The sequence below is a fragment of the Grampus griseus genome (genome assembly GCF_964374135.1).
Source record: "Grampus griseus genome assembly, chromosome: 8".
In the NCBI taxonomy this organism is placed as follows: domain Eukaryota; kingdom Metazoa; phylum Chordata; class Mammalia; order Artiodactyla; family Delphinidae; genus Grampus; species Grampus griseus.
Genome location: NC_139002.1, coordinates 94,501,078 through 94,528,437, shown reverse-complemented (window position 1 = coordinate 94,528,437; position 27,360 = coordinate 94,501,078). Strand labels below are relative to the sequence as shown.

The following is a 27,360-nucleotide window of genomic DNA, read 5'->3' as shown; positions in this document are numbered from 1 at the left end:
CAGGACCCAAAACATAAAGATTCAAGTGTATGTAGATCCATATCATCTAATGATCACTTGTATTAACAAGACAATTTTCTTCTCACTAGTCATTTCACCAATTGAACACCTAACATCCAAAAAGAAAGTCCTAGTCAATAAATGCAAGAAGAATCTGTAAACATGAAAAAGATACAAACCTAAAACACCAATTTCAAGACCTGCCAAGCTTGTTTTAATTTTATCATAAATATCTTCTGATGCAAAGTCAACAGCAATGGTCTTTGTTTCCACTTTGAATTTTTCTCCTAGGGAAAAAAACACAAATGGAGAGAGGAAAAATTAATATATGATTTAATTAATTAATTAAATTAAGATTTAAGCATTTGATGACATTACCCTTTCAAACACTTTCCCCCCCAAGTTTTATATGAAATTTAGACCAGGATAATTTTAAGCGATCATGAGAGCACCTAAGATATGATATAGAGTCAACACAGTAGTTCTGCAATAAAAATTCCAATGTTATCACAGAGCTGGCTGAATGTTCCTTAATTGGTTCTCCTATAAACCAATAATGATGACTTTTTAGACCCTTAGGTACAAATAAAAAAACATGATGCATATCATAATATTATATACTCTTTAAATATCACTGGTTTGTGATTTTAATTGCAAACTGATACTTCATAATTTCAGGAAAAAGTCTTAAGTGTGATCTATTGAAACAAAAAATCCACCTTATTAAAGTGGAAATAAAATGAATGATCTGGGCTTCCCTGGTGGCGCAGTGGTTGAGAGTCTGCCTGCCGATGCAGGGGACACAGGTTCGTGCCCTGGTCCGGGAAGATCCCACATGCCGCGGAGCGGCTGGGCCCGTGAGCCATGGCCACTGAGCCTGCGCATCCGGAGCCTGTGCTCCACAACGGGAGAGGCCCGCGTACAGCAAAAAAAAAAAAAAAAAAAAAAAAGAATATGATCATATTGGAATTTAGGAGCTTGGTTAATAATGAATAATCACTACATTTAAAAAGCCACACAAAATGCATAGTAATGGAGCTACAAAGTGATACCAGAAAGACCTGTGTTCTACTTTGCACAGGACTGTTAAGGTCCAAACAGAGCTAAGGGAAATAACAGATTCAGAAATGAGACCCTGGAGAAACAAAACTCATCTGAGGGAACATGTCATGTTGATTTCTGCCTTCACTAGTGAGCCGCTTTGAGAAGATGGCAGGGACTGCGAGGTCACCCAGACTTGGGTACCAATTTGACTTCCACACTTATTTGCTAAATGACTTTGAGCAAGTCACATACCCTCTATGGGCCTCAGCATCCTCTTGTGAAAATGAAGGTAATAATGACCATTAGTGCTATCAAAGGTACCAAAGTATTACCTTTAGTACTAACAATACTACCATGTACTGGCATACATGAGGCACTCCATAAAGTCTCCAAGAATGCTTATTCTTTGGAGCTTGATGAGAATTCAAATGAATTAATTTAAAAATCCTGCTTCCAAAAATAAAATTTTCTTCCTTCGAAGTCAATGCCAGTTTATCACAGAATATACAGCAGTAATCCACATAGGAGGTTTCTGTTCTTGATCTGAAAGGATTTATGTCTAAAACTAAAGAGCTGGTTCACAAGAGATTCTTTAGACTCAATGAAAAGTATCCATCCTAGATGGGAATCTATGAATAAACAAGAGAGGATATAACTGACCTGGAAAATACCTTACCTGGTGTTAAAGGTATACCTGCTATTCGAATATAAATGAGTTATTACGTGTTCATGTAATGGACAGCCAGATACAGGGCTGTCATTTCCCAGTAGCTGGTCTGACATGTCTTAGCATAAATGGTTCACAGAATTTACCACAAGTAAGTAAAGAACTCTGCCTTTATTAGAGCCACCAATTCACAAGAAAAAAGACCAAAATCAAAAGGCTGAAGGATACCTTTTATTGAATGTAAAACTTTATTCTGGAAGTAAAATAAGATAAAATGTATCTATTTATTTGAGGAAAGCAACAACTGTTTCCACACTGACATTTAGGAAAATTTCTCTCTAGTAATAAAAGCTACCTCACAACCCCTGAATCAAATTTACTTTTAGATCTCACAGGATTTGGTGAATGTACTTATATGGCACAGTCTTACATAGATATGCCGCTTAAAAAAAAAAAAAATTCAGAGACCCTTTTGGAAAGAATATTACTTAATAAGAACCCTCCAGTAAGCTCTTTCTTATGTCTTCACACTAGGATAAGCAAAATGGTTTCTGACACAAGTTTTTCAAGATAAATAAAAATTTGAACTTATACCTGAATTACTCTGAACCATGTTCTAGTCCAGTTAACGTTGTTTACTTTCTCTTAACTTTTCTTCACTGCCTCTATTGTGGGCTTTTCTTTCTTTCTTTCTTTCTTTCTTTCTTTCTTTCTTTCTTTCTTTCTTTCTTTCTTTCTTTCTTTCTTTCTTTCTTTAACATAGGTCAGCTCCTGTCACCCTCCTTGCAACCCTCCAAAGCGTTCCATCTCTTTTACAGTAAGAACCAAAGTCTTCAGCATCAGCCTGATACTGAACTAATCTCCACCCACCTACTCTCCAGTTGCTCCCCAGCCTTGGTCACGGGGGTCCTAGCAGTTCTTTAGACACAGGATGTTCCCCAAATACACTCAAGGCTTTTGAACTTACTGTGCCCTCTGTCTGGAATGCTTTTCCACATCCCCTATCTCTGTTGGGTCTTTAAGTAAATGTTACCTTCTCAGAGAAGCCTTCATTGACCACCCTGTAAAAAATGCAGAGCTTCCCTGGTGGCGCAGTGGTTGAGAGTCCGCCTGCCAGTGCAGGGGACACGGGTTCGAACCCTGGGCCGGGAGGATCCCGCATGCCACAGAGCAGCTAAGCCCGTGAGCCACAACCACTGAAGCAAGCGCCTGGAGCCCGTGCTCCTCAATGGGAGAGGCCACTGCAGTGAGAGGCCTGCGCTCCGCAGCAACGAGTGGCCCCCGCTTGCCGCAACTGGGGAGAGCCAGCGTGCAGCAACAAAGACCCAAATCATCCAAAAATAACTAAAAAAATAAAAAATAAAAAATGCAGCCATTCCTCCCCAGCACTCCTTGTCCCCCTTCCCTGCTTTACTTCACTCCATTGTGCTTACCCCTCTCTAATGTACTATATACTTTAAGAACGCATGTGTTTGCTGTCATCTGCTCCCACCAGAATTAAGCTTGTGAGGACAAGGTCTGGGATCTGCTTTGTTCAGTTGCTCAACGTCACAAAGGCTCCAGGGTCCTTCCACGCTTTTCTCCTATTCCCCTAGGCTGGCTCTTCTCTTGGCTTCAAGAGAGCCACTGCCATTCCAAGCATCCATGCAGGCAATGTTCAGAGACAGAAATGGGGCATCCCTGTTATATGTCCCTTTTATAGTGAGGAAAACTTCCTCAGAAGAATCCAGCAGACTTCCCTCACATTTCTTTTCCCAAGATTATGGGATATGTCTTAAAAAACTCAAAAAAGAGCTAACATATGATCCTGCAAACCCCACTCCTGGGCATATATCTGGAGAAAAACATGGTCTGAAAGGATACATGCACCCCAATGTTCATTGCTGCACTACTTACAACAGCCAAGAGAAAGAAGCAACCTAAGTGTCCATCGACAGAAGAATGGATAAAGAAGATGTGGTACACATATACAATGGAATACTACTCAGCCATTAAAAAAAGAATGAAATAATGCCATTTGCAGCAACATGGATGGACCTAGAGACTGTCATACTGAGTGAAGTAAGTCAGACAAGGTTCTGACTACCAGGTTCTTCATAAGACTACCAGTCCACAACTCAGCAACAGCCCACCACTGGGGAAGAGTAAGAACTTCATCAAAGCCTTTGGAGACATACTTCTGAGTACTCTGATCCTTGCCCACCACAGAGGCCCATGACATGACAGCCTCTGTCAAGTCTTTCCTCCAGGGTAGGAGCTGTGATAAGTTAAAATAAATACCCTACAAGTGTGTGGAATAAAGATATACAAACAAGTGAATCTGAAGGTTGCAATGGAAAGAGATGAGCCACTCAACTGCCCCTTCAAGGACATTCTGGTTACCCCAGCTGCTGGGGTATCATCAGCAGACAGCTTTCAGGTGTCAGCCCCTTGGTGGGGGGTGGGGGGAGGCAGGGGGAGGGGGTTGCCTCAGCTTCAGAGAGTTGCCTGAACCAAGATCATGCCTTTCTCGTGACATCCACATCCAATGAGTGATTGAGGTGAGAGTATAAAGCCACTGGACAGCTTTTACTGCCCACATTCTGATTCCAAAAGTATAGTCTGTTTACTATGTTATTTTTCTGTTCTTTCGTAATGCCCTAGTTTTAATTATTCTAACTTTAAGTTTTAATATGTCTAGTAGTGCAGAGCTCCTTTACTACTACTCTTTTTCAAAAGTTTATTGGTTTTCCTTACTTGTTTAGTCTCAGTTTTTATTGGGTTGCATTCAACATTTCAGTTAAATTTATGAAGAACGACAATGTGGCGTTCCCTCTAGGCTCTCCATTTATTCAATGTCTCACAGTAAAATCTAGTGTTGTGAATTCTTAAAGAAATTAAAGAACTAAAGAATCCCATTATTAGAATACTACATACCATATGCAAAGATACTCCATACTACTGACTTAAACCCTTTGATATTTGAAATTGGATAGGCTAGCATCCTAGCTACTAGTTGTAGCCAAATATAATCATGCCCTCCTTCGCTTTTATCCAGATTGAAATGATTCCGATATGGTCTTGACCCTCTATCTCTCAGCCTAGTGGCTAAAACGGAAAACTAAGAAGCAAAATCCTCTGATGATTGATATGAGCTGTTCAAGGCAGTCAACTCACTAGAAATGGGGGCAGAAAATCAGCTCTGGCTTAAAAAGTGGGGAATGAAGCTAAGAAATAGCTGGGCTGATACCATTCATCCCTTTTTATCTACTATTCCACTGAAAACCACATGACCACAATGGTAGAATATTAGAAAGCAAATATTATTCATAAATATAGAGCTATAACAATGAATGTCCTAACTGCCTTGAGTCAGTCCATCACTTCTAAGAATGGGTGCCCCACTCCTACACTCACATTGCTGATTTTTACTCAGAGGATCCTGAATTAGTTCAAGTCTGGAATTGACAGAGAAGGAACTTCTCTGTCAAAAGTAGTTTCAAGATGCAGCTAAAACACCTCTCAATATTAAAACTATCACGTGGGACTTCCCTGGTGGTGGAGTGGTTAAGAAACCGCCTGCCAATGCAGAGGACACGGGTTTGATCCCTGATCCGGGAAGATCCCACATGCCACAGGGCTACTAAGCCCACGTACCACAACTACTGAGCCTGTGCTCTGGAGCCCGCGAGGCACAACTACTGAAGCCTGCATGTCTAGAGCACGTGCTCCACAACAAAAGAAGCCACCGCAATGAGAAGCCCGCACACCGCAATGAAGAGTAGCTCCCACTTGCTGTAACTAGAGAAAGTCCGCGTACAGCAACAAAGACCCAATGCAGCCAAAAATAAGTAAATAAAATAAATTTAAAGAAAAAAAATAAAATAAAAATAACACGTTTTTATGTTCAAACCTAGAAAGGTCATGAACATATTCATAATAACCTTATGTTTAACGTACTTCTAGGTCTGGCCATCACTATTTTCATTTTGTTCAACAAATTGACATCTCTCCACTTTCCCTGAAGACTAGGATAATATATTGGTGGTTTATATTGATACAAATACCAGAAAAAAAAATCGACATCTCTCAAATGTAACAGTTTTGCTCTAAGCATAATCTTATAGGTCTTAGAAAGACTTTCCTCATTTTTTCCCCTGGGTGTCTGGGGATATTAGGTCTGAGAATGCTAGAAAAGAGGTCTAATCTATATAAACTCATGTACTATTTATAATTTTTCTATTAATAACAACCAAAAATAATATATTGATTCTCCTTTCTTGACACATCTGCTCCAAATAAACAATCTGTCTTTCCCCCTAAGTTTCAGTTTCCCCCTATTCATTAAAAAATTCCTATTACATTTATCCTTCCTCATCTTTTCCATATTATAAATTTCATCATTTAAGATTCGAGTTGTGTCCCCACCTCTGTGGACTGAATTTTCATGATTCCCATCGCCTCCAACGTAAAGCTACTTACTTCCTCTCGACTGTGCTCCTAGAGACCTTCTATATAACACTATTAACACTTCCCATAATACATTATGCAGAGAGTCTCTACTTCCTAACAAACACAATCAATTTGTTATCTTTGTATTCCCGGCACCTAGCACAATGCCTGGCATATAGCAGAGGTCACTCAAATGTTTGTTGATTGAATAAATGCATCTAGGCCAATACAGCTGATAATATTAAAATCATCTCACTACTTCTTGAACTCCTCTCTATAGAAATAAAACTACATGCCAGTAAGAGATGTCTGTGTGAGACATAATAACATAAGGTACTTAACATTAGGCTTTTTAAAGCATTAAGATAAATTGGGAAACAACTCAGTTCTTCCATCTCTCCTGCCTGGGTTAGACTACCATCCACATGGAAGTAGAAACACTTTAGAGTAATTAGAAACCTTAGAAAACCATCCAGTCTCATGAATAAAGTACTGCAGGAGCTTAGCTCAGGGGCACGGAGATAAACGTGGAAGACACTTTAGTCATGGGACCACTCTCCCTCTCCCCAGCCCTGAAAAAGATAATCAGGGGGAGAGGAGAGACTCTTGGGAAAATGGTACTATATTCAATGCCTACCAATTTTAGCTTCTTAAATCTAAATTCATTAAATTCAATTTGTAACTATAAAAATGTACTGCATGTTTTGAAAACCCCCTCCATTTTCACATGTTTTACAATATTTAGAGCTGTAAAAAGTGAGTCTTTTGTACTTTTTCTAAGTTTTAGGAGAAAACAAAGAACAAGTCCCCTAAACATATCCTTTCCACTTAACTTCACTCCTTTTCCTGTTTTCTTTTTTACCCCCAAACCTCACCATCTCCCTTCACCCCTGCCCCTTGGGATTAGACATCTCCCCACAGAGAAAACCTCCCTTATGTAGCTCTGGAGAAAAGGTGCTTATGCCCTAGATGGGAAAAATTCATCTGACTCCATTTTTTTTTAAAGGCCCACTTAATTATAATTATCAGAGATGCTACACAAATCATGGTCCATTTCTTTTTTACATTGCCCTTGAAAATATATTCATGACAATTTTAATCTCAGATGAAGAGACTCACTTTCAGTCAAATCAAAAAATCTGTCATAGCATCATCAGGGATTCCATCCCAAACCAAGTATTTATTTCTTTATTTTAAGCCAAGGTTATTATATATTTTATTCATTACAGCCTATTTAACTAGAACAGCCATCTGTACTAAATAAAAACCTTAAACCATGTGAATTTGTTTTACTGATAGGGCATGAATAGGTCCCATTCTTTTTAAGCCCTGAGTTCTACATTTGGTTCAGGTATTGTAGACCCCTGGACAAGGCACCTTTGAAGAAATTTTCAAATAAAGATGTTTATTTTCTACACTTGGAGGGAAAAAAAAGGCCTGCCAATGGAAAAATCTGAATTTTATTTTTTGAGGTGAGAAAAATATAAAAATTATTTCTAACATTATTATGCTTAAGATTCCAAGATGATACTGCTAATACTATGGAAGCAGAGTATTATGGGCTGAATATTTGTGTCCCCTCCCCCAATTCATATGTTGAAGGCCTAACCCCCAATATGATGGTGTTTGGAGGTGGGGCCTACGGGAAGTAATTAGGTTTAGCTGAGGTCATGAGGGTGGGGCCCTCATGATGGGATTCGTGACCTTGTATGAAAATGAAGAGAGAGAGAGCTCTTTCTCTCTACACAACACACCTAGGAAAGGCCAAGGAGACACAGGGAGAAGACAAGCCAGGAAAGAGGCTCTCACCAGGAACTGAATCTGCCAGGACCTTGATCTTGGACTTCCCAACCTCCAGAACTGTGAGAAACAAAGGTCTGCTGTTTAAGAGACCCAGACTATTGGGGCTTCCCTGGTGGCCCAGTGGTTAAGAATCCACCTGCCAATGGAGGGGACACGGGTTCAAGCCCTGGTCGGGAAAGATCCCACATGCCACGGAGCCACTAAGCCCGTGCACCACAACTATGAGCCTACACTCTAGAGCCCATCAGCCACAACTACTGAAGCCTGAGCGCCTAGAGCCTGTGCTCTGCAACAAGAGAAGCCACCACAATGAGAAGCCCACACACAACGAAGAGTAGCCCCCGCTCACCGCAACTAGAGAAAGCCTGAACACAGCAACAAAGACCCAACACAGCCAAAAATAAAAATAAATAAATTGAAAAATAAAAAGAGAGAGAGAGAGAGAGACCCAGACTATGATATTTTATTATGGCATCCTGAGCTGACCAAGACATAGAATTTGTTCAAAACAGCATGGGGATGCAGTCAGAAGCTCTGCACTTGAATGCCAACTCCATCACTTGGCTGAGGGTCCTTCAATCAAGCCTTTCAACCTTCAGGAAGTCCATTTCTTAGGCTTTAAACTACAAGAAATAATACCCACCCTACAGAATTCCTATGAGGATTACATGTCATAGCATATGAGAATGTATTTTATGAAACTGTAAAGTCTTATTCAAATGTTTTCTTTTCCTGTATCTGCCAATATCTACAAAGATGACTGCATGATATATAGTTGTTTTTTCCTAAACAGCACAGGCTGCTATTAGGTATTATCTGTATCATCAACTCTTTCCTCTTTGCATCAGCTGCATATCCCCTGTCAATCTGACCAAGCACATATACCTCCACTTTAAAGACTGATTTACTTATTACTGTATCACCCATGGAATCTATGGTTACAATATACTACTTAAGCTATGCCTTTTAGTGTCCCAAGTGTTTCTTTCACTCAATTTGCTTGTGATTAACCTTTGAATTACTATGCTTTATCTATTCCAAGATGCACATTTTTATTCACTTTTTATCTTTGAAATCAGAATGCCTTACAATTGATGGCGTGTCAGTTTAATAGGCCATTTTTCTTTCTTAATGCTTATAAGCTGCATCATTTCATGATCAATGGTGTCTCAGATTTGATGAAAGAAACAGAACACTGCTGGTCTCCACCCTCCTCTTTCAGGTCATGAAATGAACCAAGGACAGCTTCCAAATGCAAGATTCTCTGGTATTGCAGTGCCTATTACATTCCAACACCACCGCTAGTCAAGAAGGCAGAAACTTGCCCACCCGAAACTAAGACCCAACCACCTTAGCATATGTTCATTCATTTACTCAGGTGACATAGGCATTTGCCACCAGGCAAAGCACCTCACTCCCTAAATTGTCAGTTCTGTGAGGGGAGGGTCCATGTCTGGTATTTTCTTTACCACTATACACTCAGAGCCCAATAGTGCCTGGTACACGATAGGAGCTCAATGAGTATGTTTTGGCTGATTAAATTCAAGTACACACTGAGTAGTGTCCACATGTCAGACTTTACCCTGAGAATAATAGCAGATACCTGCAAATAGGTCATGTTTTGGTGAAGGAAATGTGTGTGAACCCATCTGGTGCTCTAATAAACATAAACAAATCGTGCAAAGAGAAAGCAATCACTCTTGCAGAGTGGGATTTTCTACAGGAGGTGACACTGGTTTCGAGTCCTTGAGTAGGAATGGGCCAGGCAGAGAAGGAGAAGTAGGCAAAAGCAGAGAGTGGGGAAAAGGAAGGGCATGTGGATGGAGTAGGTGGTACACAGAGAGAAACAGAAAGAAACAGTTCTGTAGAAGGACATTGGTGGAGGCTGTATGTGCCAAGATAACAAGCAGGACCAGCTACATAATTTTCTGGGGCCCAGTGCAAAATAGAAATGCGGGGCCCCTTGTTCAAAAATTAAGACTTTCAGGATGGTGACAGCAGAGCATCAAACCAAAGACAGGGCCCTGTGCAAATGCACAGGATACAGACCTATGAAGGCGGCCCTATAACACGTTGACAAGTCATCCTGTGTGTTAGAGTACTTAGCAGAGGTTCTTAAGCTAGGAAGTGACATGACCACACTTGCTTTTAGGAAGGAAACGCTGTGGCAAAGAGGACACAGCCTATTATCAAAAGTAACGGGCAGGGCTTCCCTGGTGGCGCAGTGGTTGAGAGTCCACCTGCCGATACAGGGGACACAGGTTCGTGCCCCAGTCCGGGAAGATCCACATGCCGCGGAGCGGCTGGGCCCGTGAGCCATGGCCACTGAGTCTGCGCGTCCGGAGACTGTGCTCCGCGATGGGAGAGGCCACAACAGTGAGAGGCCCGCGTACCTCAAAAAAAAAAAAAAAAAAAAGTAACGGGCAGCTGGGAGAGAACACAGCAGCTACCGAATCAGTCCTAAGAGAAGGGGCCCAAAGAAGGGAGGCAGCAGTGGAAACGGGAGATCTCTGAGTTAGAGTCTGAGTTGGGGAAGAGAGGACACAATGGTTTTATCCACCTGCTTTAGATAGTTTATTAACTATAGTATCTTAGAGCTAAAACAGTCTTCATTTGGGACTTCCCTGGCGGTCCAGTGGTTACGACTCTGCATTCCAATGCAAGGGTCACGGGTTTGATCCCTGGTCAGGGAACTAAGATCCCACATGCTGCGCAGCCAAAACAAAAATAAATCAAAAAATAAAACAGTCTTCGTAAGTTTTGCATATGAGGCAACATTCCTCCAATTATGTCTCAGCATTTTTTAAATCACATAAAATGTTTGTTATTTTTATTTATTTATTTTTTTTGGAAAGCAACTTTTTTCTTGAGGTAGCTTACTTACTGCTCTTTATTGGCTTGAGAAATGAAATTATAGTCATCTCTTGGTATCCAGGGGGATTGGTTCCAGGACCCCCTGTGGATATCAAAATCCACAGAGGCTCAAGTCCCACAGTCAGCCCATGTATTCACGGATTCAACCAACCCAGGATCGTAAACATAATACATGATCCTGTGGTTGGTTGAATCCACAATGTGGAACCCACAGATACAGAGGGCCATGAGTACTACCAGTAAGATCTGAGCCAGAGCTGACCAATTTTCCATGCAGGATAATCGTGAACTAAAAATCAAGTTGGAAATCAAAAGGCATATTTTTGTTACCCTCCGTAACATTCCTCCCTCCTTCTTTCAAAGAGAAAGGTAGTTAGAACTAATTGAAGTCAAATATCACACAGTACCTTTCTTCTAAAAATGCTGATTGTGCTTTTTTTTTTTTTAAGTGACCTCTTTTTATTTCAACCTGTCACTCTGTTCTTAAAAGATTCCACTCTGGTTTTGTGAGATCTTGCCACAGGAAAAAGTATTCCTTTCAAGATCTGGGTCTCTCACTTTGGTATTTAGAAAAAGGAAGCTTAACAGTTGCTTTTATTTCTTTAAAGACAAAACAAAACAAAACTAGGAACTTTCGAAAAAACACCATAAAATTTAAAGTATCAGCTACTGAAATGAGTATTTTACTTTATGGCAATTAATACTTTGAAGATCAATATAGTTCAACATTTTGTCAAGAGTAGAACCATTTTTCTATTTAACACAAAAAATTTCATTTAAATTATTAAAAGAGCACAGTCTTCATATATTAAACCAAAGTAAAAGCAAAAGTGCTTGATTTAGAGTCTCCTCCTGTACTCTTTGAACTAAGGATAAGGACCCGACACCAATCACCCTGACTCTAGGACTTCCTAAGGAACTCAGAGGTTCCATGTAAAATGCATAGGGTTGCAGTTAATAGTCTACCAACTAAACAGGAGTAATAACTATTATAGTTATCAATTACTGAGAATCAACTAAATGCAAAAAAGTCTACTGAATGACATTATGTCATTTAATCTGCAAAAGAATTTACTGGTACCTTGCTGAAACTTGCAAATGATTACTCTCATAAATTTCAGTTTTCATCATTTGAAAGGCCATCGTTTATTTATTTTTTTTTAATTTTGAAATAATCTCAAGCAAAGTTGCAAATACTGTACAAGGAACTTTTTTTCCTGAACCATGTTCCATTCAGTTGCTGATAAGATTCCATCACCCATAAATCCTTCTATGTAGCAGCTCTCAAACTGTGGTCCATGACCCTGAGGGTTCCTGAGAGTCAGAAATACCAAGACATTATTTGCCTTCTTCAGTGTTGTGACAATTGCACCAATGGCACAAGAGCAATGATGGGTAAAACTGCTAGAATCTTAACAGGAATCAAAGCAGTAGCACCTAACTATGTTAAAAGTCACTGTATTCTTCACATACTGGCAGTAAAAAAGAAGATAAGTCGGTTTCATTAAAGAATGTCTCCTGATGAAGCAGTAAAATAAGTAATTTTCTTAAATCTCTATTCTTGCGTACACATCTTTTTAATGTTCCATGTGACAAAATGCGCAGCGTGCATAAAGCACCTTTTCTGTGTACCTAATACAATGGCCGTCTTGAGAAAAGGCAGGTGCAATTGAGTCATGAGCTGAATTAGCCCTTTTTTTCATGCAGCATCATTTTACTTGAAAGACCAACTGACAGAAAAACTATGCTTATTCAGATTTGGCAGACATACCTTAAAAAAATGAAAGAAGTAAGTCTGTCACTTCAAGAAAAACAAGCAACAGTATTTATTGTCCATGATAAAACTGGAGATTTTAAGTGAAAATTAGAATTTTGGAAAACTTGTATCCACCATCATGAGACTGAAAGAAAAGATTTTTCTGATGAGATTAGGGGTGATATTCATAATTGTAATTTTGGGGGACTGTGCCAACAACTGTAAGATCTGCAGAACTCATGGACCAATATTTTCCAAAGATCAATGCATCAAGTTACAAAATCATGATTGGCAAAAGACCAATTCAAAGTGGGAGGTAGACAAACGGATTGTAAGGTAATTGAGTATGAAAAATTGATATGTTTTCAGATTCCATATTGCAACTAACCTTGAAGAAACCTCTACTTAAGGAGTTTTGATGTAGTATCGAAGAATATCCACAATTATCTGAAGATGCTACTGAAATCACTTTCTCTTTTCCAACTACATATCCATGTGAAGCCAGATTTTCTTCTTATACTTCAACCAAAAGAACATATCTCAGCAGACTGAATGCAAAAGCAGATCTGCAAACGCAACTGTCTTCTATGCCAGATATCAAAGAGATTTTCAAAAATGTAAAACAATGCCATTCTTCTCACTGAATCTTGTTTTGTTTCAGAATAAAGTTATTTTCCTTACTAAAAATACATTACGTAGACACAGAATGTGTTTATTGCTATTATTTTTACATGAATTAAATAATTACTTTTAAAAATTACTCAGTTTGGGGCTTCCCTGGTGGCGCAGTGGTTGAGAGTCCGCCTGCCGATGCAGGGGACACGGGTTCGTGCCCCAGTCCGGGAAGATCCCACATGCCGCGGAGCGGCTGGGCCCGCGGCTGATGAGCCTGTGCGTCTGCAGCCTGTGCTCCACAACGGGAGAGACCACAACAGTGAGAGGCCCGCGTACAGCAAAAAAAAAAAAAAAAACAATAAAAATTACTCAGTTTGAATTTCTAATACAATAAACATTGATAGCTATATCCCACATAAACAAAAGCTCTTTGGGGCTGTCAATAATTTTTAAGAGTATAAAGGGGTCCTGAGACTAAAAAGTTTAAGAATGTTCCTTTTGTATTTATTTCCTACAAAGGCAGTCTCCTAAATATTACATAACCATCAAAATCTAGAAATTAACCTTGATACATTACTGCCTTCTAATTCTTGGGGTCTGTTCAAATTTCATCAATTGTCTCAACAATGTCCTTACTGCAAAAGGATCCAAATCAGAATCATCCATTGCATTTAGCTGCCATGTCTGTTCAGCTTCTTTCAATCTGGAACAGTTTTCCAGTCTTTTCCTGACCTTTATGACTTAGACATTTTGAAGATCACAGGCCAACTACTTTGTAGAATGTCCTTCAATTTAGGTTTGTATGTTTCCTCATTATTAGATTCAGGTTATACATCCTTGGTGGGAATATCATAGATATGAAATTGTGTTTCTCATTGCATCCTATCAATTGTCCCATTACCGATGAAGATACATTTGATCTCTTATTAAGGTGGTGTCTGCCTGGCTCCTCCACTGTAAAGTTACTATTTTTCCATCAAAATTTTTCTCATTAAAATTTCTCATCAAAATTTTTCTCATCAAAATTTCAATTTATGCATTTATTTATCATTATTAATATGGGCTCATAATTTCCTATTTTAGTCAATAGATTATAATTTCTATCATTTTAATTTTAATGTTCAATTTATCCAGATTTGATTAATGGGAGGGAGTCCCTTCAAGCTGGCTTCTGTGTCTTTTTGACACATCCCCATTATTCTTTGGATACTTTCTTGATTTCTGGCACAATAAAATATCCCAGGCTCACCTTCTATTTTCCCTGCCTCAGCCCTGGAACTAGCCATTTCTCCAAGGAACACTGCATCCTTTATTAGAAAACAATCTGGAAGCCAAGATCTGGGTGCTGAGTTTACTCATTATGATTGAGGTGGAGCCGCTCCCAGTAAAGACTATAAGCTTTGGCAACCAACTTTTGCAGTGTCACAGGCACAATACAAGTACATATTGGGTAGTGTTCCACAGAGGACTTAGTTGCCGCTGAGAGACACTACTTGAGATGCTTTGATAGAGGAGCCAAAGATGCTGTAGGCAGGCCTTGGGGTTCTTCTCCAGAGCCTGGAACACTGTAAATGTATTTAAGTCTCTTGGATACTAAATACACAAATGTCTTTGATATATAATGTGTAATAAAGGCTGATAAAACACTATAATTTAAGCCTTAGTTTCAGAAGGGATAGCTTTATTTGGTGCCTTCACTTGGTAGATAAAAGTATGAAAAAATAACTGAGCTATGTAGGGCAAAATGAGCTCTTGGTTACCTTATGGAGTTTCACGCTAAAGATATATAAGCAACTTCCATACTTTGCTCAAATCATTTCCAAAAAGTACACCAAACAGATATTGAAAAATAGATCCCATTTGCCCACAGCAACAATTTTATAATTGGAATTTCTGTTACTAAAATCAATCATAGCTAAGTCCAATAACATAAACACACAAATAATACCATCAGCCTCTGCAATAATTTAAAATAGTAAAATTATGCTCCCAAATACTGATTGTCTTGATGACCCAATTTACTATAGAGTATATATTTAGCATATAAAAAATGTAACTATCATATCATAAATTTGACCTTAAAACATATCAGTCCCACTTAATATACAATAAAACTGCCCTCCTAGAATTTAGAATGATTTGGGCAGTATGGGCCTTTAAAAAAAAGCTCAAGGATGTATGAGCTAAACCTGTTAATTAACAAATTTCTCTGTAGCAGACAGAGGCAGTATCATTTCCAACTGTGCTTACAGTTGCTTCAAAGTAGAAGCTCAATAGATATTATTACAATGTGGGTATCATAAAGGCAAAAATGAGGGATTTTCTCAGTACTTAAAAATAGACAGGGCTTCCCTGGTGGCGCAGTGGTTGAGAATCTGCCTGCTAATGCAGGGGACACGGGTTCCAGCCCTGGTCTGGGAAGATCCCACATGCTGTGGAGCAACTGGGCCCGTGAGCCACAACTACTGAGCCTGCACGTCTGGAGCCTGTGCTCCACAACAAGAGAGGCCGCGATAGTGAGAGGCCTGCGCACCGCGATGAAGAGTGGCCCCCGCTTGCCACAACTAGAGAAAGCCCTGGCACAGAAACGAAGACCCAACAAAGCAAAAATAAATTAATTAATTAATAAAAAACTCCTACCCCCAACATCTAAAAAAAAAAAAAAAAAAAAAAATAGACAAACTAAGATAGATATTAGACCGTAATACCAACACACTGGTTGAATCAAGGCAGTTCCTAGAAGAGTCCCTGAACTCCCTAAAATTGTAGGCAAAATACTATGTATACATATTTTTATAGGAATAAGATTTTTATCATTTGGAATCACAAAGTGGTCCATGACCCTCAAAAGAGTAAACATTTTTGGTTAAACTGCTCTCCAGAAATAACCACTGTGAACATTATGGGCTGTGATCTTGCAGACAATTTTAGATGCATATCGACATAACAGAGTTGGATCATGAGGTTAGTATTTGTATATATGTGGCATGTTGTTTTTTTTTTTAAACAAAAGTAAGACCAGACGTTCTCTAAATATGCTACTCTGTAACTTCCTTTTTCACTAAAGACGGCCTTCCATGTCAGTACATGCGGAGAGAAATTTTTAATTACACAGAATTGCTGGGCCACAATTTATTTAATCAGCCATTCAAAACACAGTATGAGCAGGCACAGATCAAAGGAAGAATTCACTGTACTGGAGAAGGAGAGTGTATCCTGGCAAGTTATAAGAAACAAAATGTGAGAAGTCAATGAATTCAGAGGAAATTTTACAGGTCACCAAGACTTTATTTTTAAAAGAAGACAAAATAAGGACCCCGGAAACTACAGAATGTTTACATTTGTTAACACCAAAGCCAAAAGCAGTTCGAACAAAAGGAGTTATGGCTGCAACTAAGGCTGCTCCCCTCACATACACCCTCCCCAGGCCAAAGCGATTAGAACAAAAGAGAAAAAAACATATACACAAATAAAGTATGTAGAATAAATCATAATCCAAGGCAGGGCTATTTGTAGTCTCATTAAGGCCACCGTGGGGAATGGTCTGGGGAAGAATTTGGAAAAGGCTGTACCACAGGCAACAAACAAAGGCATGAAGTCCTACAGGAAAAACACTGAATAATGTATTAAAGAGCCCTACTGAGTCAAAGCATTCAAGAGTATTTGTGGACCCTGGTCACCTCTTTTACTCCCATAACTGCGGTCAAGACGGGCAGTAAATCCGTGGCTACGGTTCTAATCACCCATATCAAGGTCTGGAAGGAATCACTGACCAAGAAGAGGTAGCTTACGTTCCCACTGCCCTGTTAACACAGAGCAATCTAGCTCGTACTATCTCCATTGAGAGGTTGGGCCCTGTCTCTGCTCAAACAGGAAAATGGATTAGGGAGTCACTGACAGACATTTAGATAGTTTCCCATTTCTCACTACTATAAATAATACTGTGTTGAATATCCTGTATATAAATCTTTATGCAGTTACCTGAGTTCTTCTGTAGGATAAATTCCTACATGTAGGTCTTCCCTGGTGGCGCAGTGGTTGAGAGTCTGCCTGCCGATGCGGGGGACACGGGTTCGTGCCCCTGTCCGGGAAGATCCCACATGCCGCGGAGCGGCTGGGCCCGTGAGCCATGGCCACTGAGCCTGCGCGTCCAGAGCCTGTGCTCCACAACGGGAGAGGCCCGCGTACCGCAAAAAAAACCAAAAACAAAACATTCCTACATGTAGAACAGTCAGGGTATATGTGTTTTTAGATTGGGTACAGGAGAAAAGGGAATCAACTTCTGCTTTTTTCCAGTCTGAATTAATTAGTTGATGAATTTCAGAAAGCCAGAAGCATTTCTGTCATTTTAAAAGAAGAAATACTTCCCCAGGTCAAGACTGGCTCCCAGGGCTAACAGAACTATAAACAGAGCCAGGCTGCAAGCAGTAAAATAAATAAAGAAATAAAGTGTTGAGTAGAGAGAGAGAAATGCTGGAGATACCTGAATGTAGAAAAAATGAGAGTCACTAAGGCAAGTCTTGGAAACGTTCTTCCAAGCACAGGCTGAGGGAAGTCGGCCAGAGATAGCAAACAGGTATCTGGGCAAGGCTGTTCCCATCATGGAAATGGAGATGCCAGACTCTTTTCACTTGATGCCCTTAGACACACACTCTTTGGGCAATAGATGGCCATGCTCATGAAAGGAACTTTTGGTTTTATTTTGCCTTCCTCTGTACATCTGCCAACAGGGAGTAGCTACAATGAGAAGTATTATAGGCTGTACCATAGTTATACTTCCTTTAAAATAAATAAATAAATAAAACTGGGCATTTGATTTTGTTTATCGGCCTATGAAACTTGGTTTCACGCAATTTTACCCTTGAAAGGCATATTTACTCTGAATATCTGGAAAAAATCAGGTTCAGGGCCTGCATATTTATATACCAGTTTGTAAATCTTGGCCAACTCTCCAGAAGTTTCCTTTTGAACTGAACAGTGTGGAATTTAAGTTTTCTGTCTTGGATATGCAGGCACACGGACTCTCTCCGTCCCCGGCCCGGGCCACTGCTCTTTGGCAGCAACCATAAATGCATCACTGCAGGCCACTCCCGGTATACGGTCCCTCAGCCACAGTAGCCTGCCTACAGCCAGATTTCACACTCTGTACCTGAGCTGAATACGTTCCTCTGACAACTTGGAGCTCTCCTGTTCTATTTCCGACTTAAAATTTCTCTTATCTCACAGCGCTCTTCTAAAGCAGTCACAATGGCAACCTTTGAGTGCTTACCACATGCCAGGCACTGAGCCAAGCGTTTTCCATGAATCATCTAACTGAATTCTCACAACAATCCTAGAACACAGTGCTAGGACTGTCTCCATTTTAAACTGAAGTGAAACAGCTTGCCCAATGTCAGAAAGTTCTGTTAGAGACCAGATGGGAAGCCAGGCATCCAGCGCTGGAGAAGGCATCTTTCTCCCAGCCCCCCTTCTCTCTTGATCATGTCAGGTGGGCTTCCTTATTAACTGAGGCTGGCAGCCTTACATTTATCTTAATTTTATTTTATTTTTTAAACAAATTTATTTATTTTTGGCTGCGTTGGGTCTTCGTTGCTGCGCACGGGCTTTCTCCAGTTGTGGCAAGCAGGGGCTACTCTTTGTGCGGTGCGCAGGCTTCTCATTGCGGTGGCTTCTCTCGTTGCAGAGCACGGGCTCTATGCACACGGGCTTCAGTAGCTGTGGCATGTGGGCTTCTGTAGTTGCGGTGCACGGGCTTACTTGCTCCGCGGCATGTGGGATCTTTCTGGACCAGGGCTCGAACCCGTGTCTCCTGCACTGGCTGGCGGATTCTTAACCACTGCACCACCACGGAAGTCCCCAGCCTTACATTAAGATCTTAATTTAGATCAAACAATACAACAAAAATTTCAGTTTTAGAATGACTCTTGACTTGCTGAGGATTATTGCCACATTTAACCCATAAATTTACTTTTGAAACTCTCAGTGTATGAATATCTAGAAACATGGCCCTGAACACCTTGAGTCTGGCTAGTCTCCTTCTGTTGATGACATAATTCAAATATGGATAGTCTCATCATCTAAAAAGCACATCCTCCAAAGTCTCTTTATAAGGCAGTTGATGCTATGGACATTCATTCATGCATTCAACAGATATTTATTGAGTGCCGACTATGTGTGTAAATATTAGCCATGACCCAAACCAATCTGCTTATCTTGGAGCTTAGAGTCTACGCAGGGGTGGGGGCAGACAGGAAAGAGACAGGTAAAAATATAAAAAATATAATGCATCGGGCTTCCCTGGTGGCGCAGTGGTTAAGAATCCACCTGCCAATGCAGGGTCACGGGTTTGAGCTCTGGTCTGGGAAGATCCCACATGCTGCGGAGCAACTAAGCCTGTGCGCCACAACTACTGAGCCTGCGCTCTAGAGCCCGCGAGCCACAACTACTGAGCCCGCGTGCCACAACTACTGAGGCCTGCACACCTGGAGCCCGCGCTGCGCAATGAGAGGACACTGCAGTGAGAAGCCCACGCACCACAACAAAGAGTAGCCCCCGTTCACCACAACTAGGGAAAGCCCACGCACAGGAACAAAGACCCAACGCAGCCAGAAATAAAATAATTTAAAAAAGAAGAATGATAAAAAATTTTTTTAATAAAATTAGAAGAAAACTAAGTTGGAAAGACAAATTAAAAAAAAAAGATAATGCATCAAATTTGGTAACAAAAGCCACGGAAAAAATAAACAAGGTGAGAGGGAAAGGGAATGACTGAACAACAATTTTTTAAAAACGAAAATATTTTTTGAAGCTAAGAAACTGTCTACTCCTTTTTTGTTAAACTGCTACAACATTGTGTTTAAATTCCTATGCCATTCCTAGTGCGCAACAAATTCGTAATAACAGGTTCTTAATGGATCAAATTATATACCTAATTGAATGCTGAATCCTTAAGTAAATTTACTTGTTTTTGCTATACCTTTCAATTATTTCTAAGAAAAAATGAGTATCTGAAATTTTTCTAATTGACAAATGTCACACAATTTAATGTAAAACATAAAACACAATGTGTCTATCATTAATAAATCCTATGTCTCTATACGTGTATTTTCAATCAAATTTGTAGGAAGTCTAAGTGGTCATTTTGAGGAAACCAATTCATATTACCCTAAAAGTAATAATCCCAGGCAGACCCTTAGTAGTCACTGAACTGGTCCCCTCAGCCAACAGCCTCCTGTAGCAACATTTCCTTTTTCCTTTATAAGCTTCAGTAATGACCACAGTGTCACTGCCATGAAAAGTTACCTTGAAAAGCAAAGGCCAACATCTTTTATCTCCCTTTTATCCTCTCCTATTCCTCATTATCAAATGCCACCAACAAGCAAGACTTCAGAGCTATGTAAATGAATCACATTGCCCTGGAAAGTCACAAAAAGCACATCCCTATAGAGTTTTATTTAAAAAAAAAAGAAAGAAAAAAATTCTACATCTTCCTTAGAAACACTAAGATGATACATGAGACGATATCCTCACGTACGATTATGTAACATAGGTATGATATGTACATATATGCAGCCGAGAGTATGGGAGGCAATATAATATGGAGCAGAAGGGAGTAGGGTGGGGACTGGGGGTTAGGAGAGGGTAGATCACCTATATCCTGCTACCAATGTCTCCCATGAAATGACAGAGACACTAACCTTTATTCTCTCAAATATCCAAGTCAGTAAAATTATTTTGCAAATGTCAATCCATTTCCAACAATTCTTTTTTTTTTTTTTGGCTGTACGCGGGCCTCTCACTGTTGTGGCCTCTCCCATTGCGGAGCACAGGCTCCGGACGCGCAGGCTCAGCGGCCATGGCTCACGGGCCCAGCCGCTCCGCGGCACGTGGGATCTTCCCGGACCGGGGCACGAACCCGTGTCCCCTGCATCGGCAGGCGGACTCTCAACCACTGCGCCACCAGGGAAGCCCCAACAATTCTTAAAGTGGCAGCCAACTTTAGGATCAGCAGTGGGAAAAGGAGCAGCAAGTTTTCTTTATTAGTAGGGATTGGAGACCAGGATGATGAAAAGCAGAAAGATAAAGAATCATCTGTCCAAAGGGAAGGCAGTAGCAGATCATGTGGAAGACATTTTGCAAACTGTCCTGAGTAAATAGCAGTTATATTTCTCACTTTGCCCCAAGAAAGCAATTAACATATTATACCTGGAATGGCGAAGACTTAAGTTTAAGCTTTCCCCTTAATTCAAAAATTTCTCAAGTATGTTATCTTGTTTGATCCTTACAACAATCCTCTAAGTTACAGAAAGCAGATATTATCAACATCATAGATGTGAATATATCTGTCCTACACGAAGTACAACAGACAACCAGGTGTCTCGGGTGACAAAGGTCTCAGTGGAAGACCAGAGATGGATCCAGGTTGCCTAACAAATGGTTAATCCATGGTCACAGAATCATGCGCTATTACCAGTACTTGGTATTTACTAGAGCGTTCTGGATAAAAACAATGTTGTCAGTTGATTTCACATTCCAAAATGGAACTTTTTAAAAAAGGTATGGATTCCAGCTCATTTAAGAACCTTGATAATCCTTAATAATTAAGATTCATTAATCATTAATACCTATAACGAGAACTGATAAATGCCTATTAGGTTTCCCTTAGAGATTTTATTGCCCACACGGTAGATTATACTCCATGCCATGTCCTCCGCACTGCTTTGGGCAGGTCTCATTTGCCTTTCACATATTTAAAGGTCATGAGGGTTAAGTGAAAGTGATCAATTCCATCTCATGATTTTAAAATACAAGATAAAAACTGTAAATTCTGAAGGTCAGAACGTTCAGGATGAATGCCATTAATTAAATTACCAAGTTATAAAATATTCCATCATCTTTTAAAAATTTGAATCAAGGAAAATAAACTTTCTACAATACCTCAGAGCTTTCAGCAAATACTTTATTTACATATCCTGAAATGCTCATTCTTTATAATTTTATACCAGAGATTAGAATGGAAACATTAACACTAGTTCACAATACAGAAAAAATACTGCTTTTTAATAAAACTAATTTTAATATATTATTTAAAGAATATTTCTATGTATAAATTATATATATATATATAAATATGCATATGTATATATCAGCTTCTTAATTTAAAGGGAAAAAGAGAACTTGAAGAAATAAATTTCTGAGTTGCCCACAAAAGTGGATTTATGAAGGAGAACATCATAGTAGAATATATACCCTGCGGTCATGAAGGAGAGAGTGGAAGCTTTAAAAATACATTCTTACCATTATTTGTGCAAAGAGCTCTCTGGATAGGAGCCACCAAGTAATGACACGGGGCAGTGTACTCTGCACCTGCACTGCCTGGATCCATACCCCAGTTCTGCAATATGACCTCAGCAGTGTGACCCAGGGAATATGTATGAGTTCTCTATTGCTGCATCATATATTACCACGAACTTGCCTGTTTAAAACAGCAGACATTCATTGCCTCCCAGTTTCTGTAGGTTAAGAATCTAGGCATAGTGGAGCTGGGTCCTCTGCTCAGTCTCAGAGGCTGTGATCTCACCTGAGGCTCAGGTTCTACTTTCAAGCACACTGGCTGTTGAGAGAATACCATTTCTTGCAGTTGCAAAACTGGGGCTCTCCGTTCCTAGAGCCCCCTTGCCATTCCCTGCATTATGGCCCACCCCATAAAATGGCAGTTTGCTTCTTCGAGGCCAAAAGACTATTTCTGCTGCTTCAAATGTCTTAACCTCAGGGAAGGCTTAAGCCCGCTTTTAAAGAGCTCACCTAATTAGGTCAGGCACACCAAAGACAATCTCCCTTTTGAAGAACTCTAAGTCAGCTGATGAGAGACCTTGCTTCTATCTGCAAACCCCCTTCACCTTTGCCATATAATGTAACCTAATCACAAGATGTCCTGCCAACACTCAAGGGGAGGGGATTATACGGGGTATGTACACCATGGGGCATGAATTTTCAGGAGCATCTTACAATTCTGCTTACCACAGACAGTTACCCCTCTGTATCTGACTTGTATCACCTTTCAAATGGGGATAATGAAAGCGCCAATCCCAGAGAGTAGCTTGATTCAATGAGTTGATTTCTATAAAGTTCTCAGAATAGTCCCTAGCACATTTAATGATTGTAGAAAGAATACTTTGATAAAAATAAATAAAATAGTAGCTCACAGATTGTTGGGGCCTCCTCAATTCTATTTGGCCCCAATTAGGGCTAAGTTGATGGAAAATTGCAAAGTTTTACATAAGACATCTTGGTTTCCTTTTAAAATTCTTTTTAAATAACTAGAAAATGTGGCACCCTCAGGCTTGCACTGCCACACAGTACAATTAGCAAGAGCCAACAACATCTTTACACGGGGCAAGAGCTCTCTGGTTCTCCAGACCTCACCACTCCTTCCAGCCTCATTCTAGCCCACTTCATTCATTTTCATTACCTGCCTGGTCTCTAAAAGCATATGCATTTCTAACCTGGGATCTAAACTGATCCCTTTCAGCCTATGCCCAATGAACGATATAGAAACAGAAAAAGGTATATAGTATAAATATATTTTTAAAAACAAAAATGTTAAACTGAAAAAAATAAAGTGGTGAAAAGCAAAAAATTTACTTTCCATGCCAAGGAATCCAAGCACAGACATCTAAGTGAAACATTTCATAGGCAGTATATAACAACAAAAGCTTGAGACTCAAATGTGTTCCTTCCAAGAGTATGAAATATTACATTGCACTATGGATTTGGGGTTATAATGTTGTATTAACACACAGGTTCATCAACTGTAACAAACGTACCACTCTGGTGCAGGATTTTGATAGCAGGGGAGGCTGTGTATACACAGGAAATCTCTCTACCTTCAGCTCAATTTTGCTGTGAACCTAAAAGTATCTCTAAAGAATAAAGCCTATTTTTAAAAACAAATAAACTACAAAATATTTTTATATCTAGTAAGATAAAACCTTCTTCGTAAAATATTCTTTAATTTTTCTAAACATCTTCAAAATGGCTTGAAAGTATTTTCTTTCCCCCAAAGTCATTCCTAAGAATTTGACAACTTAAACCCCATTTACAGGGACTTCCCTGGTGGTCCAGTGGTAAAGAGTCAGGCTTCCAATGCAGAGAACGCAGGTTCGATCCCTGGTTGGGGAACTAGGATCCCACATGCCGCGGGGCAACTAAGCCCACGAACCACAACTACTGAGCTCGTGTGCCTCAACTAGAGAGCCTGCGTGCCACAAACTACAGAGCCCACGCACCCTGGAGCCAGCGCGCCACAACTAGAAAGAAGCTTGAGTGCCACAAAGAAGAGCCCGCACGCCACAACGAAAAGATCCCGCATGCCTCAACGAAGAGCCCATGTGCCCGCAACTGAGACCTGATACAACCAAAATAAATAAATATATAAAATATTTTTAAATAAATAAATAAAACCCATTTACAAAAAAGATCAGAAACAGCCCATATTCCCATGATGCTCTGTTCTCAAGAAAAAGTAACCCCTCCTATGGATTTATTCTCCATTCATACCAGATCACAAGCCAGTACATAGGCTATTTTACTTACTTTTTAAAATATATTAATATTCCTAAAAGTCTGTGCAGCAGTGCTTGATTTCCTTCATCTACCAAAAGCAGCTGTATTGTATAAACGTCCTAGAGGCAATGTTGCTGTGTAAAATGATGATTTAAGTAACATTAAGCCCTTCTTGCAGAAGTCATCTTGTACTTATGCCAAGAGAAAATTCAATTAATAACATTTTAGCTCTGTGTGTGAAAGGGTGATGGAGAGAAGGCAAAGCCAAAAAATAAAAGTATTTTAATTCATGATTTGATTAGGATGGTCCATGTGAATTTATATGAGTACACATACCTGTTGTGTAACATTTTCAAGAATGAACTTTTAAGAGAAAACAGGGGTGGGAAGCAGTGGGGGAGCTTACGCTATATATTTTCCATTTAATGCAGTAATCTGCCACATATTCAGGCTCCATCATCATTAACATGATCTTTAAAATGTACTTTAAGTCTCCTCACTATAACTTCAGACCACTTGAAGCCATGCCGAATGAACAAGGCAAACTGCCGGGTGAACCAACTTATAAAATTTTTGTTAAATCTGAAAAATTTCAAAGCAGTTCAGTAAAAAGGTTAGATGTTCAGCCACACACACACACACACACACACAAATTCATAAAGAGCACCAAAAGTTAAGACATAAAAATAAAGAGGTAGTTTGCAGTCTCATTAGGTGTTTTTTGTTTTGTTTGTAAGGTGGCAGTGCACAGAAGGAATTAAGGTCATAGGTGCCGATTCCCAATGTGTTGCTGTATTTGCGACATGATCTTAAGAAATGTATTTGATAGCTCTTTACCGAAGACCCTGAAATAAACAGCAATGCCTTACGCACGACAAAGAGGCTATCAAGAATATGAGTCCAGGGCTTCCCTGGTGGCGCACTGGTTGGGAGTCCGCCTGCCTATGCAGGGGACATGGGTTTGTGCCCCGGTCCGGGAGGATCCCACATGCAGCGGAGCGGCTGGGCCCGTGGGCCGTGGCCGCTGAGCCTGCGCGTCCGGAGCCTGCGTGTCCGGAGCCTGTGCTCCGCAACGGGAGAGGCCGCAGCAGTGAGAGGCCCACGTGCCGCAAAAAAATAATAATAATAATAATATGAGTCCACTCGTACTATAGATCCAACATAAATGCATGCACACTGGACATATATACACTACCAAACGTAAAATAGATAGCTAGTGGGAAGCAGCCACATAGCACAGGGAGATTAGCTCAGCACTTTGTGACCACCTAGAGGAGTGGGAGGGAGGGAGACGCAAGAGGGAAGAGATATGGGAACATATGTATATGTGTAACTGATTCACTGTTATAAAGCAGAAACTAACACACCATTGTAAAGCAATTATACTCCAATAAAGATGTAAAAAAAAAAAAAAATGCATGCACACGTGCTCCAAAAGACATACACCAGGATTGTTCCCAGTAACATCACTGATATGAACAACCCAAATGTCTATCAACAATGGAACAGATAGCTAAATTGTGGTATATTCAATAAATGAACTATACCTACATGTAAAAATACAGATGAAACTCACAAGCATAATGCTGAGTTGAAGAAGATGAAACTCAAAAAATACATACCGGGCTTCCCTGGTGGCGCAGTGGTTGAGGGTCTGCCTACTAATGCAGGGGACACGGGTTCAAGCCCTGGTCTGGGAGGATCCCACGTGCCACGGAGCAGCTGGGCCCGTGAGCCACAACTGCTGAGCCTGCGCATCTGGAGCCTGTGCTCCGCAACAAGAGAGGCCACGATAGTGAGGGGCTCGCACACCGAGATAAAGAGTGGCCCCCGCTTGCTGCAACTACAGAAAGCCCTTGCACAGAGATGGAGACGCAACACAGCCAAAAATGTAAAAAATACATACTGTATCATGCAATGTATATAAAGGCCAAGGAAGTCAAAGCTAAATGATAACATTAGAAATTAAGATAGTGATTACTTCAGGGGAGGAAAGAAGTAGTAATTGGGAGGGAGTATGTGATTCCCTCAACTCTGTGATCACTCACTAACCTGTACATGAGTATTTTTATAGTTTTCCCACATCCTAAGTTTATATTGTTTTCAGTATTAACATTTACAGGTATATTTCTGTTATAAGACAAAAGCAAAATGAACGGAAAATATTTATAAAGTGTACCTATACCATACTAGAAGTATATTTTATTGAAGATAAGACATATCCAAGTGATACAAGTGTTCTACATGCCTTGCAAATGTTCTACCATACCCTGCAAATGAAACAGCATTTCTCTTTAGATGTGCTGCTTAGAAAGACTGTAAAGGATAATAGAGGTTGCAAACTCAAATGTCCTCAGGGGCCAAACACATTTCTCAGGTGTGTGAAAAGGCCCTAATAAAAGTACATATGCATGCACTGTCAGAGTGGGGAGGGGCTGGGACACCCTTGACAGGGCAGTCCCCACCCTAAAGGGCTAGTGGGTCACAACTCCAGCTGATTGCTGCCCTATAGGAATGTTGGGCCTAGGGTTAAGAGATCATTTGGATTTTCAAAGGAAGGCATAAATTACAATTTACTTAATTAAGTGACATGTGCTGACTTTTA

General features: G+C 40.1%; 1 protein-coding gene across 2 annotated transcripts in view; it reads right to left on the bottom strand.

Annotated features, from left to right (window-relative positions):
- Positions 1 to 27,360, bottom strand: part of HSD17B12 (hydroxysteroid 17-beta dehydrogenase 12) — a 165,955-nt gene that overhangs the window by 63,548 nt on the left and 75,047 nt on the right. For both annotated transcript variants that reach the window (XM_082659482.1, XM_082659481.1), the window contains one exon: positions 180 to 287. In XM_082659482.1, the coding sequence (XP_082515608.1) occupies positions 180 to 287 (108 nt within the window). The remainder of the gene's footprint in view (positions 1 to 179; positions 288 to 27,360) is intronic.